Source organism: Salvelinus sp. IW2-2015, unplaced genomic scaffold, assembly GCF_002910315.2.
Source record: "Salvelinus sp. IW2-2015 unplaced genomic scaffold, ASM291031v2 Un_scaffold7069, whole genome shotgun sequence".
NCBI lineage: Eukaryota > Metazoa > Chordata > Actinopteri > Salmoniformes > Salmonidae > Salvelinus > Salvelinus sp. IW2-2015.
The window spans coordinates 314-16,214 of NW_019948329.1; the positions used below are offsets into that span (position 1 = coordinate 314).

A 15,901-nucleotide genomic window follows, 5' to 3' on the forward strand; every position below is an offset into this window, starting at 1 on the left:
AGACCCACTGTCCACTTTCACCATTCTGTACACACAGCCCGCAGGACCTCAGATGGGAAGATGGGGCGAAGGTACTAGGGTGTGTTTTGGTGCAGATAACACGTACCTAGCTAGTGTTGTCCATGGACAACATTTGGCCCCGTAGAATTACATAAAGAACACTTCATTGAATAAGATCTCTATGTTGGACCCACCCAAAGTGAACGCTCTCWGGAAAAGCTGCAGAAGTGSTTTTTATGAGGGGTCACAGGTCAGATCTAGTGTAAATCTGGGGCAACACCTCAGTGGGAGAGCTTTGAAGACATTCACGGAGTGCTTCTGCTTTATAAGAATAAGTCAGTGTGACTTCAGGCGGATACCAGGGTGTGTTTTGGTACACACATAACACGTTGCTACTTGCTTTGCTCATTTACTTGAACATGGAAAAGGTTTGACTATGTGATCTAAAGACCCTCAAACTGCACTTTAGCGTTATCTATTGATTAGATATGCCAGCGAGGCGAACACCATACGCAGTGTCATTATATTGATACACTCTGAATCAGGTTATTTCGTGCAGGGCTGGAACAAAAGCCTGCCCACACACTCCTGTAGTTCTGAAGAACCCATTCCCTAAAGGCTGTGGTTGCTTGGCTGTGTTCCAAATGGCCTGTAGGCTGAGCCCTATGGGCCCTGGTCAAAAGTAGTGCACGATATACTGAATAGAGTGCCATTTGGGATATAACCTTTGACTCTTGGGGCCACATGCTGCCAGTGTTTCTCTTCTTGGCCACGGGGGGGCAGCACTTTCCCATAGCCCAGACCAGGCAGAGGCAAGGCAGGCACTAGGTAGGCAGGCAGGCACAGCTGGTGAGTGGCAGACACGGGGTGGTTTTATGGGGCATCTCCCCACTCCCACATGGCATGGCAGTGGGGAGGCTGTTTGAAGTTGGGCCTGGTTCACCTCGGGGTGTGAAGGGAGAGAGGGAGAGAGAGAGAGCGATGGAGGGAGGAGGTTGTCCATTGTTTGGCAGCACTGCCGAGCCAAACGTCTGGAGCACAGCATGGGAAAGCCACGTGTGTGTGGAGTGTCTGGCACTACGTGCAATATGGTGGCTGCAGTAAGGAAGAGGCTGCGTAGTTGAATCAGATCAGAAGACTTATGAGAAAGCCAGTACATGGAAGACTTCATTAAATACGTTGTATAGCCTAGATTAGACCAGGCTTCTTGTTTGTGAGTTTTTATAAAAAGCTAATTCATCTAGTTTGTTGATGAGATGTGAGAGAGGGGTTTGGATCGAGGTGGTTTGTGGACGATCTCCAGCGGAGCTTGAGGACGACTAGTCTAGACAGCGCCCATGACATCATTTGTTAAACATCATCACACTAGCTCTACTGTTGGTTTGGTGAGAGTGACACGCACCCAGTCGCACACACAACCACTCCTGCCCCTCTTGACCCATGCAATTGTTATGAAGACTGTGTAGTGGCACTTTGTGGCTGTGTGTGTCATGTCTGCTGTTTATGATTAGGCTAACATCTCTTATCTCCACCTCTCTCCCTCCACCTCTCTCTCCTCTCTCTCTCTCCTCACCTCGCTCTCCTCACCGCTCTCCCACCTCGCTCTCCTCCACTCGTCTCCCACTCGCTCTCCTCTGTCCCGTCAGACACAGATCCTCGTCAGTTGGAGAAGCAGGAGCAGCAGCAGCCCACATATGTTGCCCTCAGCTACATCAACAGGTGAGCAGCTACTAGCCTACCCTAATCTATACTTAACAAAAATATGAATACAACAATTTCAAAAGATTTTGCTGAGTTATAGTTCATTAAAGAAAATCAGTCCATTAAATAATAAATTAGGCCTAATTATGGATTTCACGTGACTAGGCAGGGCAGCGCCATGGGTAGGCCCACCCACTTGGGAGCCAGGCCCACCCAATGGGGACCCAGGCCCAGCCAATCAGAATGAGTTTCTCCCCACAAAAGGGCTTTATTATAGACAGAAATACTCCTGAAGAATACTATTTGTTCAGTGTATATACCAATCAGACCTTGAACCATGTCTCAAAGGATCATGGTTATGAAATCCCTAATGGTATTCTTATGGTTCAGTGTAAACTGTCCTAACTCTGGCCAGAAAAGGCATGAATGACCAAATGTCATGAGTAAATAGTAGAGGAAACAGTTACTTATGTCAGTATGACCGTGTGGAGGTTTGAGGTCTAAGTCCATGCAACAGTAGAGGCCTGACAGAGGTAAGAACATGCCTTCAGCTCACTCAACAGCTAGTCTGAAATGTCACCAATGGTGCTATCCAATAGGATCCTTTTCTATGGCACAACTGGTTGGTACGTTGTCAAGAAGGGCGGCCACATGCGTTTGCGATCAGAATACCTCTGGTTGGAGCCCAGTAAGGGGACAGGGACAGTGGAGGAAGAAAAGCTTTTAGCAGCGAACTGACGTCGGTTTCATAGGGCCATGCACTTCAGCTTCCGAGGGAATCTGGTCCGTGTGTGTGTCTGTGTGTGTCTGTGTGTGTCTGTGTGTGTGTGTGTCTGTGTGTGTGTCTGTCTGTCTGTCTGTCTGTGTGTGTGTCTCTCTTAGTTCCAGTAGCAACTTCCATCTAGCAGCAGTCAGCCTCATCTGGTGGATAAGTCCGTTTAATTGTGTTAGCGTTGGGTAATAGGATGTTATATAGCCCTGGGTCCTACATTACTAGACCAAGATGACATTTCAATCTCATCCCAGTTCTCCATTCAATCACCATATCAAAGAGGTTTAAAAGGGCTGAGGCACTCTGAGGCAGCAGTGTAACTGTATAATAGAGGGGCCAGCTACCGCTGTCTGTCTCCCTGTCTTTAGACACACATCTTGATGTGGTTTCAGCTTTCATCTGTTCATTTCACTTCTGCTTTAACAGTGTCTGTGTGAACATTTCATTTTTATGACTTAACGTTTACAGAATACTTTACAATGTAACCATGTTTGGTCAGAGATATAGGCCTTCTATTAAACATGTAGTTTGGTCAGAGATATAGGCCTTCTATTAAACATGTAGTTTGGTCAGAGATATAGGCCTTCTGTTAAACATGAAGTTTGGTCAGAGATATAGGCCTTCTGTTAAACATGGGAGTGGTTTCAATGAATGATAGACTCAGAGCATATGTTGTACAGTGACTTCAGCGATATAAGTTTGTAACGGAGGAGGTTCTGTGAACAACCACGCTGGCGTGATGAGACTAATCTTGCCTAAGATCTGACTTATGTTAACTCCCTGAGCTAATAGCTAGGCTTTAGCTCAGCAGGCTAGCACAGCCTTGTGGCGTGCAAACCMAGTCGGTCATATAGGATGTGTGGTTGTGTGTCCTCATCCCTCTCTCTCTGGCCKCTCCCTTGCCCAGGTTTATGACAGAGGCAGCGCGTCGGGAGCAGCCTGAGAGGCTGAAGAGGAAGGTGCACCCCAAGCTGTGTCAGTCTCTGACGGGCAGTCTGCCTCGTAGCAGTAACGTCTCCACTCCTCCCAGACGCAGCAGTGGGAACCTCACCCCGCCTGTCACTCCTCCCATCACACCCTCCTCCTCCTTCCGTAGCAGCACTCCTACAGGTAGGTTACCGTGACAACAGAGGACAGGCACCGTCATCTAGGAGGCAGGCTCAGTAGTTTGTAATATGGATTATGTCACTTCATTGTCCCATATTTTGGTTTGGATCAGGAAATGCCTCTTAAGTTTCAGGAGAGGACATGGAGGTAATTCAGGGAAGATGGGTGCTGTAATGTCTCACAGTAGGGTCTTGAGAAGCATAGAGGGTTGACTCTCACAGTCAGTTGGTATAGTCATACACAGGGAAGGTACAGGGCTTATTTAATCAGAATCTCATCATTTTAAGTTGCCATGGTATTTGCTACTTGTGTTCTTTGTTTGTGTCTTTCCCATGTTGCCACTTAGTAAGATATGCTGGTTTGTTCTTGTGGTTGTGGAGCCAAATCTTATTTTGCATTGCCTTAACCCTGGGACCTTGTGAAACGGGCTAAATTCTTTCCCACAAAACAGCATTTTTTTCAGTCTCTCCACAAACTTGGGCTCAGTAACAAGGCAACAGTAGAACCCTGTGGGAACCCTACAGCCAGAACACATGTGGACGGCTTGAGTCTGAATCTGTCTCGGCACATCAGCCYGTCCAAAACCCTTGAGGCTAGGATGCCCATGCCAGTCATAGGATACGTCCCAAATGGCAGTCTATTATAGTGCACTATGGGCCCTGGTCAAAACTAGTGCACTATATAGGGAATAAGGTACCATTTGGGACTCAGCCTTAGTCATTAACTGTGCTTGAATCAGAGCAGAGTACTGGAGCTGCTGAAATAGGAGTATTACTCTAATTGTTTATGGACGGCAGTAGGCACGTTTTATGACAAATCGTATTCTGATGGGTGTTGTGCACGTACCRGTGTCTGTATGTGTTTCTCCCCTCCAGGCAGTGAGTATGATGAAGAGGAGGTGGACTATGAGGAGTCAGACAGTGGTGAGTCCTGGACCACAGAGAGTGCCATCAGCTCAGAGTCTATCCTCAGCTCCATGTGTATGAARGGAGGAGAGGAGAAACCCTTCGCCTGCCCTGTGCCTGGCTGCAAGAAGAGATACAAGGTGGGCCAACCACACTCAGTCCATGAATCAATACCATGTGTAAATGCTCTGACATGTGATCAGATGATTGCAACCAGATAATACAAGACGCATGTTATTACCGAGTGTAAATGGGGTCTCATATCCTCTCCCTTGCACTGCCCCATGAATAGAGCCAGGGCTATTCCTGACCYCGTGACATGTCCAGGAAAAACCTCAAACAGCTTTTAACTYGAGCCCTGAGTTAAACTAAGAGCCAGTGTTTATTCATCAGGTCATGTGGTCAGGAAAGTATCCTGTCTCTACCTACCTGTCTGTGATATTGGCTAGATACAGAGTCTATGCTTTCTGTTTGAGTGACTGCTTCTCATAAGACTCCAAATGAAAACCATCCATTACCCAAGATGTTGGTTTGGTCCTAAACAGACCAAGGCTCTGCATGCAGATAAAGCAACACCTCACGGTACAACGCCTCTCCCCTATTTGACCCAGATAGTTTGTGTGTATCTACTTATATATAGGCCACGTCTGCCTTTTGTAAATTGATGTAGTTCTGTCCTTGAGCTGTTCTTGTCTATTAATGTTCTGTATTATGTCATGTTTCATGTTTTGTGTGGACCTCAGGAAGAGTAGCTGCTGCTATGTGATGTCTATATAACATCCCAGTTCAAACGGACGTCAAACACCTCCATGGGGTTCCTGCTGTTGAGAAAACAGTGTTACAGCATGTCAACATCTTGAAATGCATACATCCACGTCCACTGCAGTGATTTAGGGAGTCTTTACGGGATTTTCCATTCCCATCTGGTTTGGCTGTGTGTCCGGGATAAATGGGGATCAGCTTGAGAAAATGGCATTGCTGACGTGAATGACAGGATTATGGCTGATGACACAGTTAGTAGTAGACTCTAGACCACGTGTCAAACTCATTCCACGGATAGACTGGCTAGACCGCCGTGTCAACTCATTCACGCGGAGCGGCCGAGTGTCTGCGGGGTTTTCCTCCACCCTTGTCTCCCCCCACCTGATTGTCTAGGTCTTATTTGAAAGGAAAAAAAATAACACCTGCAGACACCCTGCTGTACAAGAAAACATAATATAGTTAGTAGTAGACTCTAGGCTGTATAAGAAACATAATATATAGTTAGTAGTAGACTCTAGGCTGTACAAGAAACATAATATATAGTTAGTAGTAGACTCTAGGCTGACAAGAAACATAATAATATAGTTAGTAGTTAGACTCTAGGCTGTATAAGAAACATAATATATAGTTAGTAGTAGACTCTAGGCTGTATAAGAAACATAATATATAGTAGTAGTAGACTCTAGGCTGTACAAGAAAACAATAATATATAGTTAGTAGTAGACTCTAGGCTGTACAAGAAACATAATATATAGTTAGTAGTAGACTCTAGGCTGTATAAGAAACATAATATATAGTTAGTAGTAGACTCTAGGCTGTATAAGAAACATAATATATAGTTAGTAGTAGACTCTAGGCTGTATAAGAAACATATATATAGTTAGTAGTAGACTCTAGGCTGTATAAGAAACATATGATATATAAGTAGTAGACTCTAGGCTGTATAAGAAACATAATATATAGTTAGTAGTAGACTCTAGGCTGTACAAGAAACATATATATAGTTAGTAGTAGACTCTAGGCTGTAAAGAAACATGATCTAAGTTAGTAGTAGACTCTAGGCTGTACAAGAAACATATATTATAGTTAGTATAGACTCTAGGCTGTATAAAGAAACATGATATATAGTTAGTAGTAGACTCTAGGCGTATAAGAAACATAATATATAGTTAGTAGTAGACTCTAGGCTGTAAAGAAACATATATATAGTTGTATAGACTCTAGCTGTATAAGAAACATAATATATAGTTAGTAGTAGACTCTAGGCTGTATAAGAAACATAATATATAGTTAGTAAGACTCTAGGCTGTACAAGAAACATAATATATAGTTAGTAGTAGACTCTAGGCTGTATAAGAAACATAATATATAGTTAGTAGTAGACTCTAGGCTGTATAAGAAACATAATATAATGTTAGTAGTAGACTCTAGGCTGTACAAGAAACATAATATATAGTTAGTAGTAGACTCTAGGCTGTAAAGAACATAATATATAGTTAGTAGTAGACTCTAGGCTGTACAAGAAACATATATATAGTTAGTAGTAGACTCTAGGCTGTACAAGAAACATAATATATAGTTAGTAGTAGACCTAGGCTGTATAAGAAACATAAAATATAGTTAGTAGTAGACTCTAGGCTGTATAAGAAACATAATATATAGTTAGTAGTAGACTCTAGGCTGTATAAGAAACATAATAATAGTTAGTAGTAGACTAGGCTGTATAAGAAACATAATATATAGTTAGTAGTAGACTAGGCTGTATAAGAAACATATATATAGTTAGTAGTAGACTCTAGGCTGTATAAGAAACATAATATATAGTTAGTAGTAGACTAGGCTGTATAAGAAAACATAATATATAGTTAGTAGTAGACTCTAGGCTGTACAAGAAACATGATATAAGTTAGTAGTAGACTCTAGGCTGTATAAGAAACATATATATAGTTAGTAGTAGACTCTAGGCTGTATAAGAACATAATATATAGTTAGTAGTAGACTAGGCTGTACAAGAAACATAATATATAGTTAGTAGTAGACTCTAGGCTGTACAAGAAACATAATATATACAGTACCAGTCAAAAGTTTGGACACACCTACTCATTCAAGGGTTTTTCTTTATTTTACTATTTTCTACATTGTAGAATAATAGTGAAGTCATCAAAACTATGAAATAACACATGGAATCATGTAGTAACCAAAAAGTGTTAAACAAATCAAAATATATTTGAGATTCTTCAAAGTAGCCACCCTTTGCCTTGAATACAGCTTTGTACACTCTTGGCATTCTCTCAACCAGCTTAGTGGAACGGTATCAAATACATCAATCACATGGTTTCCAGGTGTTTGATGCCATTCCATTTCCTCCGTTCCAGCCATTATTATAAGCCGTCCTCTCCTCAGCAGCCTCCTATGAACTCAATATACTTTAAAATTAGTAAAACCATTTTGAAACTGCGTAGAAATTATATTGTACCTATATTCATACAGTATCTTGACTGTGTCCAGCTCACTAATAATCACTACATTCATATACAGTATCTTGACTGGGTCCAGTTCACTGAATCACTACTTCATATACAGTAACTTGACTGTTTCCAGTTCACTGATAATCACTACATTCATATACAGTATCTTGACTGTGTCCAGCTCACTGATAATCACTACATTCATATACAGTATCTTGACTGTGTCCAGTTCACTGATAATCACTACATTCATACCGTATCCTGTGTCCAGCTCACTGATAATCACTACATTCATATACAGTATCTTGACTGTGTCCAGCTCACTGATAATCACTACATTCATATACAGTATCTTGACTGTGTCCAGCTCACTGATAATCACTACATTCATATACAGTATCTGACTGTGTCCAGTTCACTGATAATCACTACATTCATATACAGTATCTTGACGTGTCCAGCTCACTGATAATCACTACATTCATATCCAGTATCTTGACTGTGTCCAGTTCACTAATAATCACTCAAATGAAAGCTAGACAGTCGGGGACATAAAAATAATAGGACAATTGTTTAGCAAATTGGGGCGGCAGGGTTAGCCTAGTGGTCAGAGCGCTGGTAACCGATAGTTGTTATCACAGTGGGGAGCCGTCCCTTCTCTTGCCCTGCGGCGGCAGGGTAGCCTAGTGGTCAGAGCGTTGGGCTGGTAATCCGAAAATTTTTACAGAGAGGAAATATATTTTCAGTGCAGTCCCCGGAGAGCGTTGAAGACCGACTGCGGCCCCCGGGGCTAAATGAAACTGACAGCCCTGCTCTAGGCTGTACAGGAAGCACGCAGACATGAAGGACGTTGTGTTGAGTTAGATCAGCTGACAGAAGACATCTGGACAAAGATTCTTGAATCCTTTGCGAGATGTAGAAATAATCAAGTATATTTKTATTCTATTCTGTCACTAGGCTGTACAGTAAACATGCAAAGAGCTGTGTAGAGCGTTGAGTCAGATTTAGTTGACTGAAGACATCTCTAGGTGAATCTAGGCTACTATAGTGTGGTGAGACTCATGACTGTTATAGGAGACTGATCCAGTGTTCTCCAAATCCAGTTGAAGACCCTGATTGGTTGAATATTTGAATCAGATGTGTGTGAATCAGGGCTAGATCAAAGGGCCCTGTACACACCCAGTAGCACCCCAGGACTGGAGAACACTGGACTAATGCAAACGTAGCTTACTCTGCCCTCTCCCACTCTGTACTGTCCCCTCCCCYTCATTCAGAATGTGAACGGGATCAAGTACCACGCCAAGAACGGCCACCGGACACAGATCCGCGTCCGCAAGCCTTTCAAGTGCCGCTGTGGGAAGAGCTACAAGACGTCCCAGGGCCTGAGGCACCACACCATCAACTTCCACCCRCCCGTCTCCACCCACATCCACAAGATGCAGCAGTAGCACYGTCCCCACAGAAATAGATCCCTTGAACATCATCCTGTTCTAGTGATTCTGTTTCTATGGACCCACCATCACCAGAAATGGCTGTGTCCCATTCCACACACACACTTTCCTTCTTCTTCCAGTACACTACTCTTTTATTGCATGCTTTAAAATTACCTTATTTGTATTTTTTATTTTTATTTTACATTTTTTGGAATGTATTTTCTTGACAGCTGTGTACTTTTTCACATTTGAGCGATCATGTGTCTTTTTGATAACGTTTTTGGCACATAGGACTTGCTGTTAAGATGATGATGCATGGCGTTTGAAAGCGAGCGTATTGCCACGTTCAAAACACCTTCGGAACTCTCACATATGCAGGGATCTTTTTTCTTTTTTTTGTGACTGGGAATTCCGAATGGTCATCCAACTCGGAATTCCAAGTCGGAAACTCTGGCATCTTTCTAGAGCTCTGACTTTCCGACCTGAAATCACTGGACCTGTTTTTTCCCCGCGAGTTCCCAATTGTCTTGAAAGCACCATGAGCAAGGTTCAACGCCATGCTTCTGGGCTGTGTTCGAGGCAAAACCCGTGGAACATTTACATACAGATATGTTGTGTACATTGCAACCTATATGAATTTGACTTGAGTGTTCAGGTAATGCTGTTTGTTTGAAAAGGGGCATGGAGTGGGTGAGGCCAGGGAAGAAAGACAAAGCATCACCCACCACACCATACAACAGGAGGCAAAAATCTGAATGTTTGTAAAAGATGACGATATACAGTGGGGAGAACAAGTATTTGATACACTGCCGATTTTGCAGGTTTTCCTACTTACAAAGCATGTAGAGGTCTGTCATTTTATCATTAGGTACACTTCAACTGTGAGAGACGGAATCTATCAAACAAATCCAGAAAATCACATTGTATGATTTTTAAGTAATTAATTTGCATTTTATTGGCATGACATAAGTATTTGATCACCACCCAACCAGTAAGAATTCCGGCTCTCACAGACCTGTTAGTTTTTCTTTAAGAAGCCCTCCTGTTCTCCTCATATTACCTGTATTAACTGCACCTGTTTGAACTCGTTACCTGTATAAAAGACACCTGTCCACACACTCAATCAACAGACTCCAACCTCTCAATGGCCAAGACCAGAGAGCTGTGTAAGGACATCAGGGATAAATTGTAGACCTGTACAAGGCTGGGATGGGCTCAGGACAATAGCCAAGCAGCTTGGTGAGAAGGCAACAACTGTTGGCACAATTATTAGAAAATGGAAGAAGTTCAAGATGACGGTCAATCACCCTCGGTCTGGGGCTCCATGCAAGATTTCACTCGTGGGGCATCAATGATTGAGGAATGTGAGGGATCAGCCCAGAACTACACGGCAGGACCTGTCAATGACCTGAAGAGAGCTGGACACAGTCTCAAAGAAAACCATTAGTAACACACTAGCGCGTCATGGATTAAAATCCTGCAGCGCACGCAAGGTCCCCCTGCTCAAGCCAGCGCATGTCCAGGCCGTCTGAAGTTGCCAATGACCATCTTGGATGATCCAGAGAGGAATGGGAGAAGGTCATGTGGTCTGATGAGACAAAAATAGAGCTTTTTGCTTCTAAACTCCACTCGCCGTGTTTGGAGAATAGAAGGATGAGTACAACCCAAGAACACCATCCCAACCGTGAAGCATGGAGGTGGAAACATCATTCTTTGGGGATGCTTTTCTGCAAGGGACAGGACGGCTGCACCGTTTGAGGGGAGGATGGATGGGGCCATGTTCTCGCGAGATCTTGACCAACAACCTCCTTCCCTCAGTAAGATGCATGGTGTATGAGATTGGGGCTGTTCCAGCATGACAACGACCCGAAACACAAACAGCCAGGGCAATAAGGAGTGGCTCCGTAAGAAGCATCTCAAGGTCCTGGAGTGGGCCTAGCCAGTCTCCAGACCTGAACCCAATAGAAAATCTTTGGAGGAGCCGAAAGTCCGTATTGCCCAGCGACAGCCCCGAACCTGAAGGATCTGGAGAAGGTCTGTATGGAGGAGTGGGCCAAAATCTGCTGCAGTGTGTCAACCTGGTCAAGAACTACAGGAACGTATGATCTCTGTAATTGCAAACTAAGGTTTCTGTACAAAATTCAGTTCTGCTTTTCTGATGTATCAAATATTATGTCATGCAATAAAATGCAAATTAATTACTTAAAAATCATACAATGTGATTTTCTGGATTTTGTTTTAGATTCCTTCTCTCACAGTTGAAGTGTACCTATGATAAAAATGACAGACCTCTACATGCTTTGTAAGTGGGAAAACCTGCAAAATTGTCAGTGTATAAATACTTGTTCTCTCCCACTGTATTCTGAAGGAATGTATAAACTTCATAATCAGGTGTAAAATAGTATTCCCTTTATATATTTTTTTCCATGTTCTGAAAGTGTCGTTTTTATGATTCACTTTGCTAGGATTTTCACTCAACTTGTTTTGTGTTTTAGAACTAAAAGACTCTCAGGTGACAATTCCCGCCAAGCATTTCAGCACCACAATCCTGCCCATGTGTTCTGATAGGCTGTGTCCCAAACGGTCACCTGGTCAAACAAAAGTAGTGCACTATATAGGGAGCCATTTGGGAAACACACAGTATTTTAGAATAGCTGTTATGCTGTTCACTGGAATCTTGGGAGTCACAGGAGTCCCAGTTATCCAGAGCCCTTCAATTCTAGGGTGCTGATCAGTTTATCTTCTTCGCCAAAGCCGTTTTGAAGCATTTAAAGCATTTGTAGTAACCAGTTGCCAACAGAATTAGGATGGTTTCCGTTGCCAATAACTCTCTGCTGCTGCACACACCAACCTGACATGTAGCAGTCACAGGAACTAGAGAGAGCCAGACCGGAAGTACTCGACTTTTCCAAGGATTTTACATTTGTTCAGATCTCCAGTGTTTTCTGTGGTGAGATTATGTATCTGGTTGCCTTGAATTGTAGACACAAGATTGAGTTCCAATTCCAGTAAGTATGTATAGCTTCATAGTGACTCTTCAGGAATGGCTAACTTGAACTAGAGTAGACATTCTTGTCAAAATAAAAGATGGCCAGATCTCACTTCTGGTCTATTTCTCCTCTTTTGTCCCTCTAGCCTCTTAATGTAGTCTAATAAAAGGTACTGTGTCATACTGGTGATCAGAGAGAGCAAGGGCTAATCAACAACCCATCAAAACATCACACTGCATGGAAATCAATGTCCTTATGGAACTACACGTTAAGGTGCGTTCCAAATGGTAGCCTAATTGTAGCCTATTCCTCTAGTCCATAGGACTCTGGTCAAAAGTAGTGCATTAAATAGGGAATAGGGTGCATTTGGAATGCAAATGGTCATTGACAGTATTATACTGCCAGTACATATGGAGGGAAGTATTTGATTTATGAGTTTATAGCTTAAATGTATTTTGTTCATAGCATTAAATGATGCTTTTATTCATATGTTTCTGGAGAATGGTGACGGCTTACTGTGGTGTGTGGTATATTATTTTAACCCGTTTTTAACTAGGACAGGCTCCGTATAAGAACAAATTATATAATACGACGGATAGTACCGGGGAACAGTGGGTTAATCGCTGTGTATTCACAGGAACAGAACGACAGATTTTTACCTTGTCAGCTCGGGATCCTCACAGCTGCAACTCTTTTGGTTCTGGCCCAAAGCTCTAACCACTAGGCTACCTGCCACCCCTAATAACTAAGGCAACAGCTAGAGGTTGTTTTGTAGCTGACGGTGATGTACAAAACTAGCTGTGATTACATTACAATCTGCTCTGTTGCCTGGACATTTCTCACCATTACAGATGTTTTCATTGAGACGCGTGCTACAAAGTAGCCTGACTGAGTATGTACATGTAGAAGTGGCTATATTATGTCTGATACTCTATATTGTTCCAAACAGACTTTATTAGTTCAGATTTCATTACATGGGACTCAAAGAAATCAAAGGTTTCTATAATCGTAAATAACAAAGAATAGTTTGATCTAACAGAATCCTGGCATGTTAATCAGTAGCGATAGGTGAAACATGACTTCTTTATTCAGACAACCAAACCAGTGGAGAACTAAATCATGGAATCAACTGACACTCAAATACAGCTCTTTTTAACCAGACATCACATACTGAGAAAGCTTATAATGCCGTTGGCTCTTAAAATAGATGATTTAAGATATATATAATAATCAGGTTGAGAAGCAAATGATTTGTTCCACTGTCTGCATATAGTGCACCGAGGCGGTTGCTTTCTAAACATAATGAATCCTGAATTTTACTATGAAGCTCAGGGGAAAGCATTTTGGTTGAACAGTTAAATGCATGTTTTGGTAAAACGCTTGATGTAGCTTACTTTCCTGACTTCACGTAGTGTCCTGGGACTGATCAAGTGGTCAGAGATGAGCACAGCCATAGCATTTCACACTCTCACTACATAGAATCAGAGGAATAACAAATTAAATGGACACTTCATGTTAAAGAAGCTATTATTAAAGACTGATTCACAGATATATAGCCCTGGTCTGAATTATACATCAAATCAGAGCACCAATCACACTGCCGAATATGAAGACCTTTTCCCTAGTTAATAAAAGACGCTAATCAAAACGTCAGCGGTCCTAAAAGTGAATCAGATGAGTTCGTCACACCTGTTACATGTGCAGGGGGAAAAGGCAGTTTCATTTTCAGTGGCGACTGACAGAAAGGAAGTTTAGTCAAAGTTGAGCAGTTGGCGGAGTCAAAGTGGGTGAGCACGTGGTTCTCAAGATCTTCTGGTCGAGTCGAGGGGGAACTGCTCGCTGCACATGGGGCACACCTTCCAGTGGCTCTCTACATGCTCCGCAAACTTACTCTGGTCGTAGTTGGGGGGAAGATCACCTCACACAGTGGACAGCGCATGTGACGTTCACACTGCACAGAGGAGAGAGAGAATGGAGTTAGGAAGAGATGGGGAAAGAAAACAAGCAAGATTAGAGAGGAAGGTATTGAGAGAGCAACCAAGAGAGAAGGTATTGAGAGAGCGACCAAGAGAAAGGTATTGGAGAGAGCAACCAGGGAGAGAGGTATTGAGAGAGCAACAGGGAGAGAGGTATTGAGGAGCACAGGGAGAAGGATTGTGCGAAGGCAACCGGGAGAGAGGTATTGAGAGAGCAACGAGAGAAGAAGGTATGGCGAGAGCAACAGGGAGAGAAGGTATTGAGAGAGCAACAGAGAGAGAAGGTATTGCGAGAGAACAGGGAGAGAAGGTATGAGAGAGAACAGAGAGAGAAGGTATTGCGAGAGCAACAGGAGAGAAGGTATTGACGAGAGCAACAGGAGAGAAGGTATTGCGAGAGCAACAGGGAGAGAAGGTATTGAGAGAGCAACAGGGAGAGAAGGTATGAGACAGCAACAGAGGAGAAGGTATTGAGAGGAGCGTTGTGTTAATGAGCGCCAAGTGATGATGTTGGCAGAGGGCGCAGAGCAGCAAGCTAACAGGCTAATAAAGACCATCTGTCAGGGTCTACTCTACGTGGGTGGCCACTAGCTGGCCACTCATGTTAACACCTACATTACAGAACAAAGACTTTACACAGGTTGGAGCTGGGATGCTGTGCTGGGGTAAGAGACCAACTTCAATGCATTTTTGGGAGCTCAGGCCTTCAGTGTGTGGTGTGTGTGTGTGTGTGTGTGTGGTTACCTGGACTCGAAGCCAAGGGGAGTCTGTCCATCATTTAAGAATGGGCTGTGGGGTTCAGTAGTTGGCTGCAGGCTGTTCATTGGCATTGCCCTGTGGTGGAGGGTAGAAAACTACTTCAGAATAATCCTCCCACTGTGTATGATGCAACATATCGCTGAGTGAACCTCAGTGGGGCTGGTGTCACTTAAATCAGAGAACAGCTGTAACGGCTGGAATAAAGGTAACAGTATCAAATCAAACATGCTTTCATAACGTACACTTTATTCAACTCCAGTTATTACTAGGAGCCTCCCCTCACCAGCCTCCTCTGTCTAGGCTTTAAGGGCCAGATTAGCTGACTACCTGCGGTTGTTTGTAAGACTAGCTGACTACGCGGTTGTTGTCAGACTAGCTGACTACCGCGGTTGTTGTTGTCAGACTACGCTGACTACCAGCGGTTGTTGTCAGACTAAGCTGACTACCGCGGGTTTGATTGTCAGACTAGCTGACTACCGTCCCACGCGGTTGTTGTCAGACTAGCTGACTACCGCGGTTGTTTTGTCAGACTAGCTGACTACCGCGGTCGGTTTTGTTGTCAGACTAGCTGACTACGCGGTTGTTTTCAGACTAGTGACTAGTGACTTACTCACCTGTGCGGTTGTTTTCAGACTAGCTGACTACCGCGGTTGTTTCAGACTAGCTGACTACCGCGGTGGTTTTCAGACTAGCTGACTACCGCGGTGGTTTTTCAGACTAGCTGACTACCGGGTGTTTTCAGACTTAGCTGGACTACCCGCGGTGGTTTTCAGACTAGCTGACTACCGCGGTTGGTTTTCAGACTAGCTGACTACCGCGGTGGTTTTCAGACTAGCTGACTACCGCGGTGGTTTTCACAGACTAGCTGACGTACCGCGGTTGTTTTCAGACTAGCTGACTACCGCGGTTGTTTTCAGACTAAGCTGACTACCGCGGTTGTTTTCAGACTAGCTGACCTACCCGCGGTTGTTTTTCAGACTAGCTGATACCAGCGCGTGGTTGTTTCAAGACTAGCCTAGACTCCCGGC

The 15,901-nt window shown here is 43.5% G+C and overlaps 1 protein-coding gene across 1 annotated transcript; it reads left to right on the plus strand.

Moving 5' to 3' along the window:
* Positions 1-1,582: 1,582 nt before the first annotated feature.
* LOC112079156 (juxtaposed with another zinc finger protein 1) lies at positions 1,583-9,675 on the plus strand (the record flags this gene model as incomplete). The annotated part of the gene is made up of 4 exons (XM_024145185.2): positions 1,583-1,719; positions 3,381-3,583; positions 4,456-4,625; positions 8,990-9,675. Coding segments are annotated over 4 exons (684 nt in total), but the record flags the coding sequence as incomplete, so codon positions are not given.
* Positions 9,676-15,901: the final 6,226 nt, after the last annotated feature.